The 21,853-nt window shown below is 37.2% G+C and overlaps 3 protein-coding genes across 3 annotated transcripts; all 3 read left to right on the forward strand.

The window, feature by feature from the left end:
• The first annotated feature begins 1,593 nt into the window (after positions 1-1,593).
• Positions 1,594-3,185, forward strand: LOC108859531 (BURP domain-containing protein BNM2A-like). The gene is made up of 2 exons (XM_018633437.2): positions 1,594-1,862; positions 2,137-3,185. Exons 1-2 carry the CDS (start codon positions 1,806-1,808, stop codon positions 2,914-2,916), a joined length of 837 nt encoding a protein of 278 aa, XP_018488939.1. The 5' UTR covers positions 1,594-1,805; the 3' UTR covers positions 2,917-3,185.
• A 3,169-nt stretch (positions 3,186-6,354) lies between these two features.
• Positions 6,355-7,833, forward strand: LOC108860708 (uncharacterized). The gene has a single exon (XM_018634563.2). It carries the CDS (start codon positions 6,493-6,495, stop codon positions 7,630-7,632), a length of 1,140 nt encoding a protein of 379 aa, XP_018490065.1. The 5' UTR covers positions 6,355-6,492; the 3' UTR covers positions 7,633-7,833.
• Positions 7,834-8,926: 1,093 nt separating this feature from the next.
• On the forward strand, positions 8,927-20,891 carry LOC108861992 (phosphatidylinositol 4-kinase alpha 1). Its single transcript, XM_018635996.2, has 27 exons — positions 8,927-10,170; positions 10,357-10,698; positions 10,879-11,025; positions 11,153-11,320; positions 11,432-11,590; positions 11,661-11,788; positions 12,129-12,432; positions 12,574-12,742; positions 12,842-13,059; positions 13,269-13,427; positions 13,853-14,035; positions 14,511-15,038; positions 15,143-15,502; positions 15,784-15,998; positions 16,427-16,607; positions 16,696-16,832; positions 16,928-17,081; positions 17,340-17,606; positions 18,047-18,124; positions 18,218-18,262; positions 18,841-19,013; positions 19,095-19,290; positions 19,440-19,580; positions 19,691-19,899; positions 19,986-20,147; positions 20,244-20,523; positions 20,647-20,891. Exons 1-26 carry the CDS (start codon positions 9,217-9,219, stop codon positions 20,500-20,502), a joined length of 6,036 nt encoding a protein of 2,011 aa, XP_018491498.1. The 5' UTR covers positions 8,927-9,216; the 3' UTR covers positions 20,503-20,523; positions 20,647-20,891.
• The last annotated feature ends 962 nt before the right edge of the window (positions 20,892-21,853 follow it).

A 21,853-nucleotide genomic window follows, 5' to 3' on the forward strand; every position in this document is an offset into this window, starting at 1 on the left:
GGTACTCCTCCATAATCTTTGATGGATTCGTCCACAGGTGTGCATTTTGTATTGGTAGAGTTAATTTAAAAAGGTAAAATTTAATTAAATGATTAAAATAGTTATATATTTTTTTGTAAAAAACTTATTTAGATTTCGAATGGTTACCGCGGATTGAGCGGTACAGGACAAGCAAAAAACATATATATATAGAGATTTTTGTTACTGTTAACTGCGGTGTGGACCGGGACGCTGTTTACCATTCAAAACTTTAATTTCTGCCCACTCGAGATGCTCTGAGAAAACAAATTTTTTTTAAGAGTACCTCAAGACTTCGTGAGAATGACTTCGTTTTCAACAATAAAAACTAAGTGTTTTCTTACATCATGTGTATAAATAATTTTTTTTAAATTTAATTTATATTTAAAAATAAATTTTACTAAATATTATAGATTTTATTAGTTTTTAGCAATATTTGAAAACAGATTGATTTAGTTAAATATTAAATTAATATAAAATGATTTTGTTTATTTAGAAATGTATGGAAGAATATATATGTATATATTTAAATTATAATCTTAGATAGTATTTTCTATCTATTTATATTGTTTAAATATATTCAATAAATTTGTAGTAAACTAACAAAATGATATAAAATTGTATAATTATCAAATTTTTAAACTAAAAAATATTTATAAATTTGTAGATAAAAAACTAATGATTCTACGATTAGAAATCTAAATATTTTAAAAATTGTAGCTATTTTAAAAATCTTTAGTAATACAAATTATATAATTATAAAAAATAAAAATAAAAAAATTTCGAAATTTGTAATGTTATATACGAATATACTTATTTTATAGATGATGTATGAGATATTACCATATTTAACAAAAATTACCAAAAATAAATATTATTAAATATAATGTGTGAATTATTACCATATTCTAAATTTTTTATCAAAAATATAAATCTATATTAAATGAAATAATTCATGTCATATTTTTCCGGAATACATGTCATCAATTTTAGTACCATATTATATTTCTTTTGTGAAACTGATTATAGAGAATATATGTGTCAAAATCACTTCTCAAATAATATAGAGAGAATTTAAAACTAGAAGCATTCAATATGTTTTTTTTTTGATAAATAGAAGCATTCAATATGTTTAAAAAAATAGCATTCAATATGAAATAGACATGATAAAAAATTATTTATGAATATTAATTTCTGTTAAAATTGTACTATTTGTATATTACTCTAAAATTCTCTGTCTAACTCTAAAATGATTGCGACTCTAACTAATATACAAAATAAGATTTGGTTCTTTTATTATTATTTTTCCCATTACGACATAAAGAATGATCCGTGAAATATACAGTTTGTATTATAGAATCAATCGAATCATTCTCTTTGAGATAATATCAAGTTATTTAATATTGGTATCTTTTACCGTTTCAAATTACATGACAATGTAAAAAGAGAGAGAGAAACTGCAGGCTTCACAATAGTTAACAATACTAAACAGATGAAATAAAAAATGATCAGTCTACTTTAATGTGTAAACTAATAGATGAAACATCACTGAAAATAAAAATAAAAATAAAAAACCAGTAAGCCAGCACTCAGCATCAGCATAAGTAGATTGATTATATATAGAGAGATGAATGTACATACTTCATTGAGATCTAAGATCAGTTGAATTGTTTTTATAAGAAGTTGCTCATTTTTCTAAAAGTAAGTCAAAACTAGAAGAAAAAGTCAAAACTAGAAGAAGAGGAGGAAGAAGAAACCCATCTCTCTCCACATAGAGAATAAAATCCATGGCTTCTTTGCGATTTTTTGTTACCTTCCCCACCGTCCTCTTCCTCTTCTCTCTGGTATGTACACATGTTTATGTACATCTCTCTATATGTGTATGTGTGTTTTATATAAGGCTTGGGTTGAAAGCATTATTTCTGGGCTGTTTCTTGAACCGAATACAGTATATAAGTGCTACTATAAGCATCATGGCTGTTATATAGTTTTAAGAATAAAATCTTCTTTTTATTCTGGGAAACATCTTATTAGAATTTTTGTAAATTGGAAGTAAAAAAAATTGGGTATTATTTTGAAGTTTTCGTCTCTAAATTTCTCGAATCGGTTTTGTTTTAGCTGGTCGTGGAGGCACATACTTCAAGAAAGATGATATCAAATAAGGAACAAGAAGGCCAAGATATTACTCATTTGCTCAAAGATGGTGAATTCGAGGATCCTTCAATGTACATGTTTTTCAACTTCAATGATCTTAGACTAGGAGCCAAATTGCTCGTTTACTTCGACAAAAACGAACTTCGAACACTTCCTCCACTTCTCACACGACAAGAAGCTGATCTCATTCCTTTCACTAAGTCAAAGCTTGACTTCCTTCTCAATCACTTCTCTGTCTCCAAAGAGTCTCCTCAAGGGAAAGCCATGAAGGAGACGTTGGTACGTTGTAACTACAAGGCTATTGAAGGAGAGTATAAGTTTTGTGGGACCTCGTTGGAGTCAATGCTTGATCTTGCAAAGAAAACAATAGCGTCTAATGCTGATATCAAGGTCATGACGACTAAAGTAATTGCTCAAAACACTATAAGCTACGCTTTACATAATTATACCTTCGCCGAGACTCCGAAGGAGCTTGTTGGGATTAAAATGTTGGGATGTCACAGAATGCCATACCCTTATGTAGTTTACTATTGCCATGGTCACAAAAGTGGAGCCAGAGTCTTTGAGATTAGTCTGGTCACAGATGATGGGAGACAACGGGTAGTGGGACCTGCTGTCTGTCATATGAACACGTCTATGTGGAACGCTGATCATGTAGCTTTCAAGGTGTTGAAGATAGAGCCAAGGTCCGCACCGGTTTGCCACTTCTTCCCTCTTGATAACATCGTGTGGTTAGCAAACTAGGAAATCGAAGCTTGGCTCTCTTCTCTACATATGTTGATGTGAGTATGTGTATTATAATAAATAACTATGGTTTGAAAGAAAAAAAGGCTTGTTGGCTTTGGTGATTGCCATCTTTCGTGTGACTTGCAGCTTCTTACGTGAATACACTACTACAACTAATGTAACATATATATCATGCATCCTGATATAATATTGTATCATTCTGTAGATATTACTCCAGAAGTAGTACATAAATGAGACTTATCCTATGATCAAAGTTCCAATTACGACTTCTTATTTCTCTCAATGACAACTGACAAGATTTAATGATCTTGGGATCACGAGGGCAGATCTATCTTATTAAAACTCAAGTACAAAATCAGAATGTTTGGAAACTTGAATAGAAGGATTAAAAAAATTTGGAGTGTTTGGCTATAAGATAGCATGGAAACATGGATAGCATTAAAAAAAAATTATGGCTTTTTAGCAATATAAAAAGAAAAATCGATTTGTAATCAATATCTCATCAAATATATTCAGTTACCATAACTCGAATACATGTAATAAATTCCAGAGAAAATATCTTACCTTTAAATATGGAAACAATAAAAGAATTACTAATAAATAGATTATGACAAATACATGATACATCTGCATTGTAAATATATATAAAAAAATATAGACCACTTAAAACAGAAAAAATAAAATTTTATAAAGCAAAAGAAATTAATATCACGATACAATTGCATTACAAAATGGTGAGACATTTAAAATATATAATATTCACACGAAAACTATAAAATATTATAATGCTCTTAATTATGTAACAGGTTAGACATGAGATATTATAACCTCTTGGTCCACCTCCTATTGCAATTACGTGACATGCAAACATATTCATATTGTATATGTTGGTTCCTCTCAGGTCTGAGTTGGTTCGGGTTCATAATTCAAATATTTATAAAATAAATATAATTTTGGGTATGTTACTGCTCTGGATTGGTTAGGCTATTTAGGACCCAGAAAAAGACTCAATGTACTTGAAACACGAAAAATACCCAAAATATCCAAACATTTACCCGTAATCTAACCCGATGAAACTAAAAAGTACCCAAAATTTTTATCGACCTGAAATATATTTTTAAATTTAAATTTTACCCAAAAATCCAAACTTAAAACTTATATGTAATACCAAAGACATGTCTGAAATACCCATACCAAAGATACAAAATATTTCAGATACTTTGCGCACCTAATCAGATTTAGGGGAGGACCCGAGCTCAAACAGAGCCCCGCGGGTCAAAATATATATTAAATAGGTACTTATAATATATTCAGACATGAACTGCACATGTATTTCAGAGTCGGTTTTTTTTTGGTTTTTCAGGTACGATAAAATACCAAGACCTAAGAAAAAGTTATATAAAATATATATACAAAATCTCAAATAAACTAATTCATAAACTATATATTAAAAAAAATATTTTCTTTTATATAATACGGTTTTAGAACACAATAATGTACAATAATCTCAAAATATTAATTGGTATCAAACTTTAATGATAATTCAAAAACCCTGCGCTTTTTAAGCGCGGGTCGAAATCTAGTTGTGATTATTTATGATGATTCAAAAAAGAAGTTGGGGTTTCTGAGACGAGAAGCATCTCTCACATCTCTTTTTTTCTATGTTCTTTTTTCATATGTTTCTTTTTTTAATAAAAAAAAGAGATCTCAAAAAAAAAAAAGAGATCTCAACTAATATTCTTTTGAAACTTTGCTTGTATATATATTTAAAATTGACAGAAGTAGCATACACTAAATCCACCTTAGAAAATGCCTTAAAATGAAACACCATATCAATGACTCGTTCCTGAAAAGAGGAGAGAGTTCGACAAAAGCCCACTTGTGCAGTGAATAAAAATGGACAGAAGCCCATTGGTACAGTGATTAGTAATCGGACAGAATCCCATTACTAAAGCCATGAATCCAAATAATGGAGAAGAAATTCCTAAATGACCCAGAGCATATTGAAGCCAAGTCACCCCTGAAAAGGTCACGAAGAGTTAATTAGAGATCAGAGAAGGTGGAATCGAGACACCCACGGCTTGCATGCAAAGCAACAGAAGACGAAGTGAGGGTGATTGTCACACAAGAGAGAGTCATAGTCCACTAATGTTACCCTAAACATTTCTAAGTTCTAACTTAAGTTTTTTTTCTAGATACGCCATTACTGATACTTTTACTTTCTAATTTACTTAAACAGCTATCGTCATCATTAACTAAGGTTACATCAAACATTCAAATCCTTAGCAACTATCTACCACGAGAAACAAAAGCTTCAGATAATTTTTACATCAGTTCAAATGGTATGAACTTAAGGCCACACTTAGCCCACTCTCATATTGGATTCATGACTATTGGACTATATCAGTAAACTTGTTTCTCGTTATTTTTCACCTTGGTTGACCAGGTTTTAAAAATTTGCATGACGGATATATTTTAATACGAATTTTGTATTCAAAGCTTTTCAATAATATTGTAGTATAAATAAATTAGTAACAATTTTTCTCAACTCCTTTTCAAGTATTTTTTCAACTATGTTTTGTGATAAGTTATAAAAATATCATAAATTTCTCATAATGAAAACCTAAAAAGCATAGAATTTTGAGGATTTCGAAGTAAACGTAAACCAAATATTTCTGGAAGAAGTATCAGATTAATGTAATTATAACAGCTGGGCTATGATTGAGTGTTTAAATGAACTAAGAAATAATCGCACACGAGACCTAAAAAATAGCAGTCTCATATGTCATAACAGTTTTTCAAAATTTGAAATGAACTTTAGTGTTTCTTCCACAATATCTTATTTACCAATGTTAATGGTAGGGAAAATCCCTAATTTCTATTTTTTCACCTTAAAACGATACATGCTTACTAATCAAATATTTTTGCAACTATTTCTCACAGTTTTTGTGTGTAAATTATAAAAATCATAAAATTATCATAATGGAAAATCATGCTAGTTCATAGAGATTTGGAAGACTCGAAGTCAGTGTAAACCAAATATATCTGTAAGAAACGCACGATAAGTTTGATTACAACAACTGGGTCATTAACAAATGCGAGCGTAAATGAAGTGAGAAATAATAGTACAAATATCTAAAAAGTAGCAGGCTCAAAACAGGATTATTTTTCTACCACAATGTATCTTAATTTTTATATCTATATTTTTCACCGAAAACAACCTATCCAAACGATTACTAATACAGTTTTTAATTTTCATAACTGATCACTTGAATATCCAAAACTAAAAGAAAAAAAAGGAAAAATATATTTCTGTTAATACTCGGAAAAACGGAGAGAAAATCAAGTTGATTGCATAACAGAAAAGATTCTCTCTCTCCTCTCTTCTCTGTCTTTATTTCTTTTTGCTCTCAGTACTTTCTCGTCATTTTCTTTACTCCCCATAGACCAGCACGCACTCTGACGCTTTCCTTTTTCTTTTACTCCCCAGAGACCAGCACACACTCTGACGCTTTGTCTCTTTCCTCTCCGTACACAAAACCCTAATTTCTCTCACCATTTCCCCTTTCCCACATGGACGGTATCGGTGGCAACCAGAGGAGAAGAGCTAGCTGGGAAGACGATCAGATCACCAGCAATCAACGCCGTCGAACAAACCCAGCGTTAATGGTGACGGACGAGCCTCCTCAAAACGACGGCGTCCAGTCTCAAGTTTGGGAAGACGATCGGGTAGTGGTGGCGATGAACGAGCCTCCTCGAAACGACGTCGTCGTCGTACAGACTGGTGATGATGATGATAACGACGCCGCACGACTCCTTCCTCTCTCACTGAGCTTGCGCCAGCCAACACCGTACTCCTCCTCTCAGATCGCGTCGTCGCCGACGCCGCTTCGTCTAGCACCGCCATCGCCTGTCGCTCCGATGCAGACGTGGTCGCCACGTTACCTGATGGCGCGGTTCCCTCCGTCGTATCAGCCTTATTTCGCGACGACATCACCGCCGCCGTCGTATCTACTCCCGTCGTCGTTCAGCTACTCTCCGTACCAGACACTCTCTCGAGGACCGTCAGCACCGATTCATCCCCCGCCGCCACCGTACGCTCCGCCGTTCGATTTCCTCACTCCAGCCGTTAGACCAGTATCCTCCTCCGCCCTGGTCGTCGAATCGCGTCGGAGTTACAGATCGCAATCAAACCGTAACAACCGAAAAGACGACGACACCATCCCGCCGCCGTATCCCTGGGCGACGAGCAAACGCGGAGCGATACAGAGCCTGGAGAATCTCGAATCGAAGCAGATCACCACCATCACAGGCAACGTGCAGTGCAAGCACTGCGAGAAAGTGTACCAGATGAGCTACGATCTGAGGGAGAAGTTCTCCGAGGTGGTTAGCGTCTTTGCGTCGCTCAAGAGGCTCATGAGGGAGCGAGCCCCGGCGTTCTGGACGAATCCGGAGCCGATGAGGTGCGAGCTTTGCGGACGTGACAAGGCGGTGAAGCCGGTGATTGCTCAGAGGAAGAGTCAGATCAACTGGCTGTTTTTGCTTTTGGGGCAGATGCTGGGTTACTGTACGTTGGAGCAGCTCAAGAATTTCTGCAAACACTCCAAGAGTCACCGGACCGGAGCTAAGGATCGTGTGCTTTACTTGACGTATCTGGGTCTTTGCAAGATGCTTGAGCCTGACAGTGAGCTCTTTAACCGTGGTGGTAGGTAACTGGTAAGGTGGGTAAGGTTGATTTCTATCTTCTTCTTCTACTTGGATTTGTTGCTTTTCTTAATTTGGTGCATTTTTATGTGAATAATTGGGTGAAAAAAGTGCAGTTGTATTGCATGGATTTGATCCCTTTTGTCGTTTCTTCGTTGTGTGTTATTTGGATTTCAGACTTAATATCTCGTTAATATACATATTTTATAATTATTATAGTCCTATGAGGCTATGATGTCTAAAAATGCATGGATTATGAATTTTTTTTGTTCAAATATCTCAACTTAATAGCGTTAAAATAAATTTTCGTTTCTATTTGTGATTTGAATTCACAATCTTATTTGTCTAACAATTTTGTTTAAGTAACAGTTCGAAGTTTGCCCCAAAAAGAATTTAACAATTCACATATTCGATTATTATCTTAGATAGTCTATACGTTTTTCTCATATCACTCGAAATTATATTTTACTACGAAATTTGTGAACAATCTCTAATCTCCAATAAGTTATTATAATTTTTTCCATAACATATCTCATAATAATATGATTAAATTTCTAGCAAAAAAGGAAGAGAAGAATAAACTGTAGATATTTAAATTTTCAATCCACAGGAAAAGTAGTCAGCTCGAGCTCAGTGTAATTATTCACATTGCAAGGTTCGAAGATAATTTTTTCAAAAAACTAATGTAATAGAATTTTTAAATTTGAAAAAACCAGGCTCAGAGACAAAAAAAAAAAAAAAAAAAAAAAACAGGCAAAATAATTTTCATTTGAAGAACTATTTGACTTAAATTTCCAAATTTGAAATATCAAATCAATATTTTTATGTAGAAGTCCCCTTGATCCAATGGTTTGACTAAGGGTTCATGTAATGCTTCTACACCCGGAGGTCTGGGTTCAAACCCCAGAAAATATCAAATTATGCAGCTTATGAAGAAACAGATTACAGGAGATCTTCAGCTTGGTGCAGGGCGTACAATCGAACATGGATCCAGACGTTCAAAAACTATAAAACAAAATTTTGATATCATATCTTTGTAATGGGAGTGTTTTCATTCTCTTTCTTGAGCATAACTTATGGAAATGGCTGCATTGTTTTTTCCAACAAATGTGTACAATTCTCAGACATATTGGAGAAATTACACAGTATATCATAATGCTATTCTCTGATAAAAGCTTTCATCCAAGGTTCACAAGCATCGTCGATTCATATTTTGGCTGTACCGATATTCTCTATCAACCTTTTAGCATCTTTACCTATTTACCCCCTTATAAGTACCCTTCACAACAGACAAAATGATTAAACCAGAGAGAGAGAGAAGGTAGAGAACACGAATGGCGACTCAGGCGACGTCACAATGAGCCTTCAAACCCCTTCCATGCCTTCTTCCTCCTCCTCCTACACCCAGCCACGCATTCCAGTTTATAATTCGTACACTCACATTTACGATTCCTCCGTCGTTCGTGGATCGAGATTTTGACTCCGTCCACACGCAGATCGGATCGCGAAAAGTTTCCTTTTCCAGCTAGTTTTTTTTTTCTTCGTTTATTTCCTTTTGCTTTTCGTTTCGTTTCGTCGTTCTCTGAATCATCGATGGAGGCATTGACGGAGCTCTGCGACATTATAGCGGAGAATCCAAAGCAATTCTCGGAGAAACTAGCCTGGATATGCGGCCGTTGTCCCCAAACCGAATGGCTCCTCGCCGATTCCCCCAGAGTCTCTCGAAGCCACCTCAACGCCGTGTTGGCCGTCGCTCGGATCATCTCCAAGAATCCGGACTCCACCGACAACCGCGCCAAATCCGTCGTCACGGATTTCCTCAGCGCCGCTCCCGCGTCCTTCCGCCGCTCCTTCTGGCCGCATTCCTTCCCTCCGCAGTCCATCTCCGCGTTCTACTGCGATTTCCTCAGCTACCTCTCGCGCGCGGCGGATCTATCGCCGGAGTTCGGCACCGAGGTCGCTAGGTTCACGGGGGAGGTCGTGATAGCCGCCGCTACGAGCTGCCGCGATGGCGACGGAGGAGGGGATCCGTCGATTTCCAAGGCGTTCTTGGTCGCGATTTCTCTGAATTTCCCGTCGATTCTTCAGTCTGATGGTGATAAGTTGATCACAATGCTGCTCGATCAGTTTGTTGTGAGCCCCAAGGAGAACCAGCGGCAGCAGAACTCGGACGAGGCTTCTTCGGCGCAGGGCTCTCCGGTGAGCGCGAACCGTTATCCCTCGGGCCAAACTGAGGAGTCTAGTCCTGGCTCCACCGTGTCCTCTAAGAGCTCCTCGGTGGTGGTGAATGGGGGTAGTATCGTGTGGAAGAGTGGTGTTGATCAGCTGAGTTTCGGATTCAGCGAAGGGAGTGGTGGCTCTAACCCTGTGTTTAGACAACAAGTGGCTTCTTTTGAGGATGAATCCATCGAGAGCTTGGAGATGCAGGAGATTGCCTTTAGGTTGATCACTCATATTTTGGATAAAGTCAAAATTGATTCTAAACTTCAGGATCAAGTGAGGTTTATAGCCAAGAAGCAGCTCCAGTCCATGTCTGCATTTCTCAAGGTAACTCTTTTATTTAGGCCCCCTTATTAGACAAGATTTCTAGGTGAAGTAATCGCTAGTTGATAGTCCTTCGTCCTGTAAAAATTTGGAATGTTTTTATGAGGGTTGGTATGACGGTGAATCTTGAGTGGAGTATGGATTTCTTAGAAGAGACGATGATTATGTTTTTGCCTTCTGTTTTTACAGTCAAGAAAGCGAGATTGGAACGAACAGGGCCCAGTTCTGAAAACTAGAGTCAATGCCAAACTGTCTGTTTATCACGCTGCAGCGAAAATGAAAATCAAGAGCCTAGTGTCTCTCGAAACAGATGGAAAAACTTCTAAGAGGTTGGTCCTGGAGACTCTTGCACTGCTATTAGATGCTGCAGATGCCTGCTTGACATCTGTTTGGCGGAAAATGAAGGCCTGTGAAGAGCTGTTCGGTTCTCTGCTTTCTGGGATTGCAAAGATTGCAGTGGCACGAGGAGGGCAGCCACTTCGTGTGTTGCTCATCCGACTTAAACCATTGGTACTGGCAGTCTGTGCACAGGTAATTTGAAAAAAAATAAAAATTCAAACGAGCAGCATATTCTACTATATTGCGCCTCTAGCCCTATAGAAGCACAGTCGAACACATCCTGTCACAAGTTTGGACAGATACAATAGTTCGTTTTAACTTAAATTACTGAAATACGTTTCCTCGTACTATTTCTAATTGTTGTTTGAACAGCCTGATCAAGGGGCTATGATTGAGAGCATATTCAAGACTAGTTGTGAGATTATTGAATCTGGCTGGGACAAGGACCGAGCTCCAGTGGATACCTTCATTATGGGGTTAGCGTCAAGTATTCGTGAAAGAAATGATTATGAAGAACAGGTAACTCTAGTCCTTTCTCTTAACGTGGAGAAAATCATTTTACCTTGCCTCTTAGCTGATTTATCTACATTCGTTATGTTTCATTGTTATTTTACCTTTCCACTAAGTCTCATAATTTCGTGTCCAGGTTGATAGAGAAAAGCATGTGCCTGCTGTACAGCTAAACGTGATAAGGCTACTTGCTGATCTCAATGTTGCTGTAAAGAAACCCGACGTAGCAGACATGATTTTGCCACTTTTTATTGAAAGCCTGGAAGAGGGTGATGCTTCGACTCCTAGCTTTTTACGACTCCAAGTATGGTTCCATTTTGTACCATAGTATACTGTATATGTTACTTTACCGAACTTCATATCTTTATATTTCTTTTGACATATTTATTTATGCACCTTTGCCAATTTTGTGCAGCTTCTTGATGCTGTTTCTCGCATAGCAACATTAGGGTTTGAGAAGTCTTACCGTGAGACAGTAGTTCTGATGACCAGAAGTTACTTGAGCAAACTGTCTAATGTAGGATCTGTAGAAAGCAAAACATCAGCACCAGAAGCCACTACTGAGCGTATAGAGGTAATTTACTCTCTGCATATTTTTGGTTTTAACTATTACACTGATCCTAACAGATCCAGTTGTGTTATAGACTCTTCCTGCAGGGTTTCTTACAATTGCCAGTGGTCTAACGGATACAAAATTGCGTTCGGACTACCGCCATCGTTTGCTTTCCTTATGCTCAGATGTAGGCCTGGCTGCTGAGTCCAAAAGTGGCGGGTAATTATATCATCTTAGCTTGTATAAACATAGAGTTTTTCGACTGTTTATGGTTAGTCTAATGAAGTATTTTTACATAAGAAAATTTGTACAAATTACGACAAATCTGCTGGTAACAGCTTTTGTTGGCTACTATATGCTCCTAGCAAGGGCTAAGTATTGCATGAAGGATGATCAGTGTTGTGGTCATGCTTTTTAACATTATAGATAAAGTAATCATTTTTCACTTAACAAATTCCTAAAAGCTTAGAATAATTGGACAATATCCAGTTCACGTTTCTCCACCTCAGAAGTTTTTTTTTTGACTGGATTATTTAGAGGGTGTTTCCTTTTCTTCCAGGAGTGGTGTGGATTTTTTAGGGCCTCTTCTTCCTGCTGTGGCGGAGATATGTTCGGATTTTGATCCCACTTTGGATGTGGAACCCTCACTTTTGAAGCTGTTCCGTAATCTTTGGTTCTATATAGCCCTTTTTGGTCTAGCCCCTCCTATTGTGAAAGCTCCATCACCAGCTGTAAAGTCAACCTCCAATTCAGTGAACGGTTCGGGAAGCACGAGTGGCTTGCAAGCTGTGGGAGGGCCTTACATGTGGAATACTCAGTGGGCTCTTGCTGTCCAGCGGATTTCTCAAGGCACTCCCCCCCTTGTAAGTCAGTCTAGAAGGTCATTTTTAGAGTTTAATTTATTGTTCACCCTACTTTAAGCCTTCTAAATATACTCTACATCTCCCAGGAGATCCTTTTGCTCTTTAATAAAATTTTAAATATTTGAGCATTGCTCTTTGTAGGTTGTCAGTTCTGTAAAATGGCTTGAAGACGAATTAGAACTTAACGCCCTACATAATCCTGGTAGTCGTCGAGGAAATGGAAATGAGAAAGTAGCTTCAACACAAAGACTTGCTCTTTCAACTGCCTTAGGTGGCCGAGTTGACGTTGCAGCAATGAACACCATATCAGGTAAAACAAACAAGGAGTTATTGTTCCATATCTGCTTGATGGACTTTAGTGTGGATATCTTAGATACTTAGAATTTCTCTCTTTTTAAAATTCTTTCAGGAGTGAAGGCTACCTATTTGCTTGCTGTTGCTTTATTAGAAATCATACGCTTTATTAGCAACGGGGGTATCCTTAACGGTGACTCAAGTGTATCTGCTTCTCGAAGTGCCTTCAGCTGTGTCTTCGAATATCTGAAAACCCCAAATCTTACTCCTGCTGTTTCCCAGTGTTTGACGGCAATCGTGCATAGATCCTTTGAAACAGCTGTCTCATGGCTGGTATGTAAATATCTGGTCGTACTATTCTAGCTCATCTTTGGCCAAGGTTTTTTTGGTTACAACTCTATTCCATTCATTCCTTCTACCCTTTTTATATGCATTTTCGTCTTTTTGTAACCAACACCAGCTCTGCCTTTCTGTTTTCTTACTGTTTATTCACTTAAAAAGTTCTAACAGTATAATGTTACCAAATTTTCATCTGGTTTCAGGAAGATCGAATATCTCATACTGGGAAAGATGCTCGTAATAGAGAACTGACAACGTATGCACATGCTTGTTTCCTCATAAAGAGTATGTCACAGAGAGATGAACACGTTCGAGATATCGCTGTGAACCTATTGACTCAGCTACGGGACAAGTTTCCTCAGGTATATGGGTGTACATTCTCTTTTTTTTTTTCCTATTTCTGGGTCAAGATTTTATTGTTTTTCTCTTTCTTTTGATCTTTAACAAACGATCAATTTTTTCATATATACTTCCATTAGACACCAGTGGTGTAGTCTGTTTTTGTAGATTTCAAGTATTTTGTGATTTCTGTTTCAACGTCTATCATATATATTTTTGTAACTGTATAATTTCCTCTACATATTCCCTCTCCGTTGTACAGCCGGTAGTTTATTTTTCTCCCTCTGTTTACTGGTTTCTATCCTATATTACAGCTTTTTGCTACTGTTACTGACTTTCTGTGTTTGCCTTCTGTATGTGTGCTGTATGTTTTCCTTTTGCCTTCCTCAACTGTTCTTTAGGAATTTATTCCTCTGCTACGTTGATTGACTGACAATGACAAATGCAGGTCCTCTGGCATTCGTCGTGTCTGGACAGTTTACTGTTTTCTGTTCACAATAATACACCTTCAACAGTTGTCAATGATCCCGCTTGGACTGCTGCTGTTCGATCCTTATACCAGAAAGTTGTTCGAGAATGGATCATAATATCGCTTTCATATGCCCCATGTACCAGTCAGGGTTTGCTTCAGGTTTCCCTTCCTTTTACCAACTCATATTGTCTTCTATTTACACATTCAAATTTCCTTTTTTGTGACAGCTTTTTAAATCTCCAATTCAATCTGTTAGTTTGACGTTTTTAACGAACTTGTTTCTTGTTTTAGACTCTATTTTTCTCGAAATGATTCAAGCAGCTCGGCTTCAATTTTTCTCTCTTTTAAACTACCGTAATTGCTGTATTAGTTTTCTGTACCATGGTCCCTTTCAGATTTACAGTTTCTTACTTTAGTTTCTGAGATTGTCATGAGTCTGTTCTTGGTCCACATACAAACTCTTAACTGCTTTCACCTAGGGGCTTAAGTTATTGTTCTATCATCTATGGATTCATTTTGCATATATTCTCTTTGCAGGGCTCTTTTCAGTATTTTCTTCTTGTTGAATTGTTCTTGCAGTTTTAGTTACAATAGTGTTTCACCTTACTTCTCTGGTTTTTAATATGCACCTCAGGATAAGCTGTGTAAGGCAAACACATGGCAGCGAGCACAAACTACAACTGACGTCGTTTCTCTATTATCTGAGATAATGATTGGAACTGGGAAAAATGAAATTTGGTCTGGGATAAGAACCGCAAATATTCCAGCGGTGATGGCTGCAGCAGCTGCAGCATCAGGGGCAAACGTAAAAGTTTCTGAATCCTTTAACTTGGAGGTACTTGGTACTGGTGTTGTCAGTGCAACGGTAAAGTGCAACCATGCTGGAGAAATTGCTGGCATGCGAAGGTTGTACAACAGTATTGGTGGCTTTCAATCTGGCTCGACGCCTAGTGGTATTGGTGGTGGCCTTCAAAGACTAATATCTGGGGCATTTTCCCAGGCACCACAACCAGAGGATGACTCATTTAATGAGATGTTAATTGCGCGGTTTGTGCGTCTCCTTCAGCAATTTGTTAATACTGCTGAAAAAGGTGGAGAGGTGGACAAGTCACAATTCCGTGAAACTTGTTCTCAAGCTACCGCACTACTTCTGTCAAACCTGGTAAGGTTTTCTAATCAAAAATATAGATGGGTGGAGGAGCACATGTATGTGGTATCAACCAGCTACTATGTGTTTTACATTGATCTCTCTTATTGTTGCATCAGGGTACCGAGTCAAAAACAAATGTGGAAGGCTTTTCTCAATTACTGCGTCTCCTTTGTTGGTGTCCAGCGTATATATCTACTCCAGATGCTATGGAAACTGGAATTTTTATTTGGACCTGGTTGGTTTCTGCTGCTCCTCAACTGGTATCTCTTGTCCTTGCCGAGCTTGTTGATGCATGGATATGGACAATTGATACAAAGAGAGGACTCTTTGCGTCTGATGTGCGGTACTCTGGCCCAGCTGCAAAATTAAGGCCCCATCTTGCCCCTGGGGAACCAGAAGAATCACCTGAAAGTGATCCTGTTGACCAAATAGTCGCTCACAGACTATGGCTTGGGTTTTTAATTGACCGTTTTGAGGTTAGGATTTATCTCTATACTTTTTCTTATAAAGAAGGAACATGTTGGTGGTTCACCTCAATTCTTATAGTCATTCCTTAAGTCGGTCTAGAGTGTTACTAGTGCTGACTTGTCTTAGTATACTAGTTAAATCGAATATCACTTTCTATGAAAGACCTTAGGTGTCAAAACTGTAGTCTTGGAGTGATTTCGTTTCAGTTGATAATTTGCTAACTATTCAAGGAGCATTAAGGAATCATAGAAGGATATTTGAGTGAGTTTCTTATCCAATGCCTCTTTAGGTTGTTCGACATAATAGTACGGAGCAACTATTGCTGCTAGGTCGGATGTTACAACGGAGTACAGACCTTGAGTGGTGCTTTACTCGCCACCCTGCAGCTGCTGGTACTTTTTTCTCTTTAATGCTCCTTGGACTGAAGTTCTGCTCATGCCAAACACAAGGCAATATGCAGAAATTTAGATCTGGGCTTCAGCTATTGGAAGATCGAATATACAGGTTATCTTTTGCTAATTCCTTTTTTTTCCATATGAGCCAATGTTAAGTGTTGCACCACACATCTTTGATATAGCGGCACACATTTGTTTTTCTTTTCTTTTACTTTCTTTTCTTGATTATGGACTAATGTTCGCTGGCTCTCTTTGTGGTTTGTCCACCTTTGGATTTAACATGAACTGCCTTTGCACAATGCATTGGACTGTCCGAGCGCTATGTTCATAGCTATAACATAAGCTGAGAAGAAAGTGGAAGTAGATATATTTTAGTTTTTATGCTAGTCTTGGTCATTTAACACGGCAGTTTTATTATCTCTAGGCTGAGTTTTAAAATTTCTTAATGTTGCTTAAGTCGATTATATCATCTCTGTTTAGTTTTGTTTTATTTTTGTGCACGTCAATAACAATTGACGTCTTTTCTACTTGTTCCAGGACTTCTTTAGGCTGGTTTGCTCATCAGCCAGAGTGGTATGATGTAAACATTCCGAATTTTTGTCAAAGCGAGGCTCTATCTGTTTCAGTTTTTGTTCACTTTTTGTCAAGCGAGCTATCAGATTCAAGTCAATCTGATTCCAAAGGAAAACCTCGTGAAAGTGGGAACTTGATTGATCTGGTGCAGTAACCATCTATGATTTTTCTACTCTCACCGGGTAACATAGTTTTCTGTAAGATCTGATGTTTATTTGGCTGCATGTCTACAGACCGATCACTATCATCCTGTCTGGGGTGAGATGGACAACTACGCAGTGGGAAAAGAAAAAAGGAAGCAGTTACTTTTAATGCTCTGCCAGCATGAAGCTGACAGGCTTGACGTATGGGCACAACCTATTAGTTCAAAGTAACACTTCGTTTCCTTTCATGACGCTTTCGCTTCTGACTAGTTTTCTTTGACGTACATTTTTGATATTCTTCCAATTGGCAACGTATTTACAGGGACAGTCCATATTCGCGGCTGAAAATAAGTTCTGAGAAATGGACCGAACATGCTAAAACCGCCTTTTCAGTGGACCCTCGCATTGCTATATCTGTCGCTTCAAGATTTCCGGCAAATGCTGCTGTGAAATCCGAAGTCACTCAGCTTGTTCAGGTATGAATTTACAGATGCTACTTCTCTAAGGCTGTAGAAAGACAGATCTTATTTATAGTTTGAGGGATAATACGGTACCTTTAGTATTAAGCTTACTAGAGCTGGTGTTGCACCGTCCCACGAAACCAGTGAGGCATGGTGCAACTGGAAAAAGTCGGCCATTGTACTTCCAGTTGAATAATTTATTAAAGGGAATGTAACTTTTTTATTTTATTATTGATGTTATATGATATTTCTCACTGGAACTCTTTCATGTAGACACATATTGTAGATCTCCGTACAATTCCTGAGGCATTGCCGTACTTTGTTACACCCAAAAATGTTGAAGAGGACTCGGTGCTGTTGCAGCAGCTACCACACTGGGCTGCTTGTTCAATTACACAGGCTCTCGAATTCCTCACTCCTGCTTATAAAGGGCATCCACGTGTCATGGCATATGTCCTAAGAGTTCTGGAGTCCTACCCACCTGAACGAGTTACTTTCTTCATGCCGCAGTTGGTGCAGTCTCTGCGCTACGATGAAGGGGTAAGTCTTATCTACAATATATATTTCTCCCCCTTCGTCTCTCACTCTAAGCATTTTGGGGACTAAAATATTTAAACTATATCATTAGGCTTGTGCTTATTTGGGGCACTGCACCATTTCCTAGAATAATTTATCCAACAATGCTGCTAAAAAGGAACTACCAGGCCACTAAACCTTTCTGTGTTGGTCTTTATCTAAACAAACTATTTTCCTATTATTAGATTAGTATTGGATTATCTACCTCACCTTTAAAAAACCATGTCTCGTCTTTTATTTAATTGGGCCCTTTGATTGCTCGAGGTTTTTCTTGTCGCAGTATCCTCAAACTCTACGGAAATTACATCTCTAGTGGGGCTGGATATTGTGTGATGCCTTGCTTGAGTTCTTTCCATTTTCCCGGTTTCTAAGATGTTTAACATTTTCATTCTTGTTAAATGCAGAGGTTGGTTGAAGGGTATCTTCTGCGAGCTACCCAAAGAAGCGACATATTTGCCCATATTCTCATTTGGCATTTGCAGGTAAGTTTAACATAGTAAACACTGCAAGATCTTAATTTTGCTTGAAACGTTTGCGGAGATTTGTTAATTTTGAAATATTTCTTATAATGCCAGGGTGAGGCTGTTCAGGAAACACCAAAGGAGGGTTCTATAGATAAGGTTTTGCCCATTATTATATTTTCTACTTATATTTCGTTGGTCTTAGTTTGTATGTGGGGAGTCAGCACCTTACACTGGTTGGCTAGTAGAGTATCCATATAACTGCTGATCATAGCTTAAAGCTCGTCCACAATATTAGAAAGCGTTGCCATCTAGATCTAGTACAATGTACTGGCCATAATTGTTGGAAAACAGTATTCCGACTGGGAGTTGCAATATATGGTGTCCCGCAGAAAACATCTGCAAAGTCTTCTGGTTAGGTTATTCTTTAAGTGTTGTACAAAGCTGCAAGTATTCTTGATTTGGCACTTTGACCGCTGCATGACTGATCATAGCTTATACAGAGCTATGACCTATAAGGACATAATTCCAAGATCTCGAAAATGGGTTGCATGACTGATCATAGCTCTGTATTAGCATGAGATTGTTCCTGGATAGTATATTTTGGAAAAAGATGGAGTGAGACAGAGAGTAGGTTGTTTGGACAGAGATGGTGGTAGAAACTTTGCTCTATAGCTGTGGACTGGTATGCTGTAAAAATCTGAGCTCACCTGTTACTTTCTTCTGAATAATTACAGAATGCAGCATTCCAAGAAATTTTGCCAGAGGTTCGGCAGCATATCATTGATGGTTTCACTCCCAGTGCTTTGGACATGTTCACTAGAGAGTTTGACTTCTTTGACAAGGTTACATCTATTTCCGGGGTGCTATTTCCTCTTCCAAAAGAAGAACGCAGAGCCGGTATCAGGAGGTAGAATTTTTATCTTATAAATCATATCATGTTATCTGCATATGTTAGAAGCAAGATTAATCTAATACTTATCTATGGCAGGGAGTTAGAGAAAATTGAAATGCAGGGAGATGACCTTTATTTGCCAACTGCTCCTAACAAGCTTGTAAGGGGTATCCGTGTAGACAGTGGGATACCCTTACAATCAGCTGCCAAAGTTCCTATCATGATTACTTTTAACGTTATTGATCGTGATGGTGACCATAGTGATGTAAAACCGCAGGCTTGCATTTTCAAGGTAAGAAGACCTCGTATGATTTTCAAACAATTCTACTGGTCGACATGAAAACTATTATACTGTCATGTGTTTCGTAATTCTTATAGTATTTGCAAATACCCAAAAGAATAAATGTATTTGCTGTCAATCTGATTCTCTCTTGTATTCAGGTCGGAGATGATTGCCGACAAGATGTTCTTGCACTTCAAGTGATATCTCTTCTTAGAGATATATTTCAAGCGGTTGGTCTTAATCTTTATCTTTTTCCATATGGAGTACTTCCAACTGGTGACGAGAGGGGAATAATTGAGGTAAACTCAGTCTAAAATGTGTTAGTCCGGAACTTATTTATCTTGCTGGTTAAACTAGATATGTTGGTATCAGAATATTTTATAACTTTTCTTCTTTCGTTTGATAACAGGTAGTGCCTAATACACGAAGCAGAAGTCAAATGGGTGAAACAACAGACGGGGGTTTGTATGAGATTTTTCAACAAGACTATGGACCAGTCGGCTCAGCCACCTTTGAAACAGCACGAGAGAACTTCCTCATCAGCAGTGCCGGTTATGCTGTGGCTAGTCTTTTACTCCAACCCAAAGACAGACACAACGGAAATCTCCTCTTTGACGAGTATGTTTCCTCTTCTGCGTTCACCGTTTGTTTTTGTTTTTCAGTTGGCGATATGGACATTACAATGTGTGTTTATGGCAATGCAGCGCGGGAAGACTTGTCCACATCGACTTTGGTTTCATATTGGAAACTTCACCTGGTGGAAACATGCGGTTCGAGAGTGCTCACTTCAAACTGAGCCACGAAATGACTCAGTTGCTAGATCCCTCGGGTGTTATGAAAAGCAAAACATGGCATCAATTTGTGAGGTAACTCTCTCTCTCTCTCTCTCTCTCTCTCTCTCTCTCTCTCTCTCTGAATGTTTGTTCTGAGAGATGAATGTATGTTCTTGTCTGCATAAAAAGCTTGTGCGTGAAAGGATACTTAGCAGCTCGCCGGTACATGGACGGAATCATAAGTACGGTGCAAATGATGCTAGAGAGTGGATTGCCTTGCTTTAGCAGAGGAGATCCAATTGGAAACCTGAGGAAAAGATTTCACCCAGAGATGAGCGAACGCGAAGCTGCACATTTCATGATCCATGTTTGTACCGATGCGTATAACAAGTGGACTACTGCTGGATACGACTTGATTCAGTATCTGCAACAAGGCATCGAGAAGTAACCAGAGTTGCAGAATTTGCAGGTAAAGATCATTAGAATTTCCTTGTCATTTACTTGTTTTCTAATTCTTGTTTCTCTCCTCTCGAATCTTGCCAATGGAAGTTACTTTAAGGTGAACATTTAAGTTTTTTTTTTGTTTCTTTAGGGTTTTGATATGCACAAAAGAAAGGTTGTTGGTGTGGGAGTTTTCGATAACTTGAGGTGCAATCTTGACTTGTTGATAACAAAACTCATTTTACGTATTCACATCATCCTGTATAGCAGACCCATTTGGTTATTTTACTAATGAGACGATCTCGAAAATGATGTTTTAAAAGGATATGATATTTTATTAACATGTGTTGGCTTGTAAGAGGGAAAAGAAATCAAATAAACGATTCTTCCCAGTTACTCTGATTTTCTTATAACCTGGTTAGCGAGCGAGCTTGCCTCCTTTCCTCTGGTACATTACAAGACATAAGCGTGACACGTTTTCATATCTACTCAAAACAAAGTTATGATAGATATGTTTTCATCTATTTCTCGAAAATTATCATAACCAAAATATATTAGAACACATATTAAGTTTGTACTTGGTACTTTTCTAATATTTGGAGATTGTGATTTTAAAAATCAATCTAATGTTGGGAGAAAACCTTAAAATAAACATTTTGTTATATAATCTAGGTCCTATGATCAATTTATCAGCACACAATCTAATCTATTAAAATAGAATCATGGCCTATTGATTAATATTATGTTCAACTATGTATTCTTTTTATTTAAATGACTATTTATTATTCTTTTTAATTTTATTTAAACACTAACACATTTTTTTATCTAAAAAAACAATTAATATATTGTTATTTTTCCCTTTAATTCCACTTTTTCAGACACTTACATTGAGCCAAAATGTAAATAGCTAAAACCATATATTTTCTTTAAGTAATTATACAATATGGTGTAACGAGTTAATAGTCGGAGAATAATATACAAATATGATTACAAAGAAAAAAAATGATAATGAAGAAAAACACAAATACAAAAATTAAGTTTCTTAAACAAAAAATTAAAACAAAAATATATACTAACTATTTAAAAGGGCGGATCATAATCTAGTAATCATTATTAATTACTGTGAACTTTAAATAATAAGTAAATGAAACAAATCCAATTTGTAGGATAAGATCTGCATATATTTTCTAATATTTTCTATTTTAAGTTTTTCCTTTTAATATTTTCTTATTTTGTATAATATTTATATCTTATTAATCATGACTTAAACTATTGGATTTTGTAGTTTTTTTGGTTTATGGTTGTCAAATCCTATAAATACAAGAACATTGCATTTCACACATCATTATAAAACAAAA

Source organism: Raphanus sativus, chromosome 5 (assembly GCF_000801105.2).
Source record: "Raphanus sativus cultivar WK10039 chromosome 5, ASM80110v3, whole genome shotgun sequence".
In the NCBI taxonomy this organism is placed as follows: domain Eukaryota; kingdom Viridiplantae; phylum Streptophyta; class Magnoliopsida; order Brassicales; family Brassicaceae; genus Raphanus; species Raphanus sativus.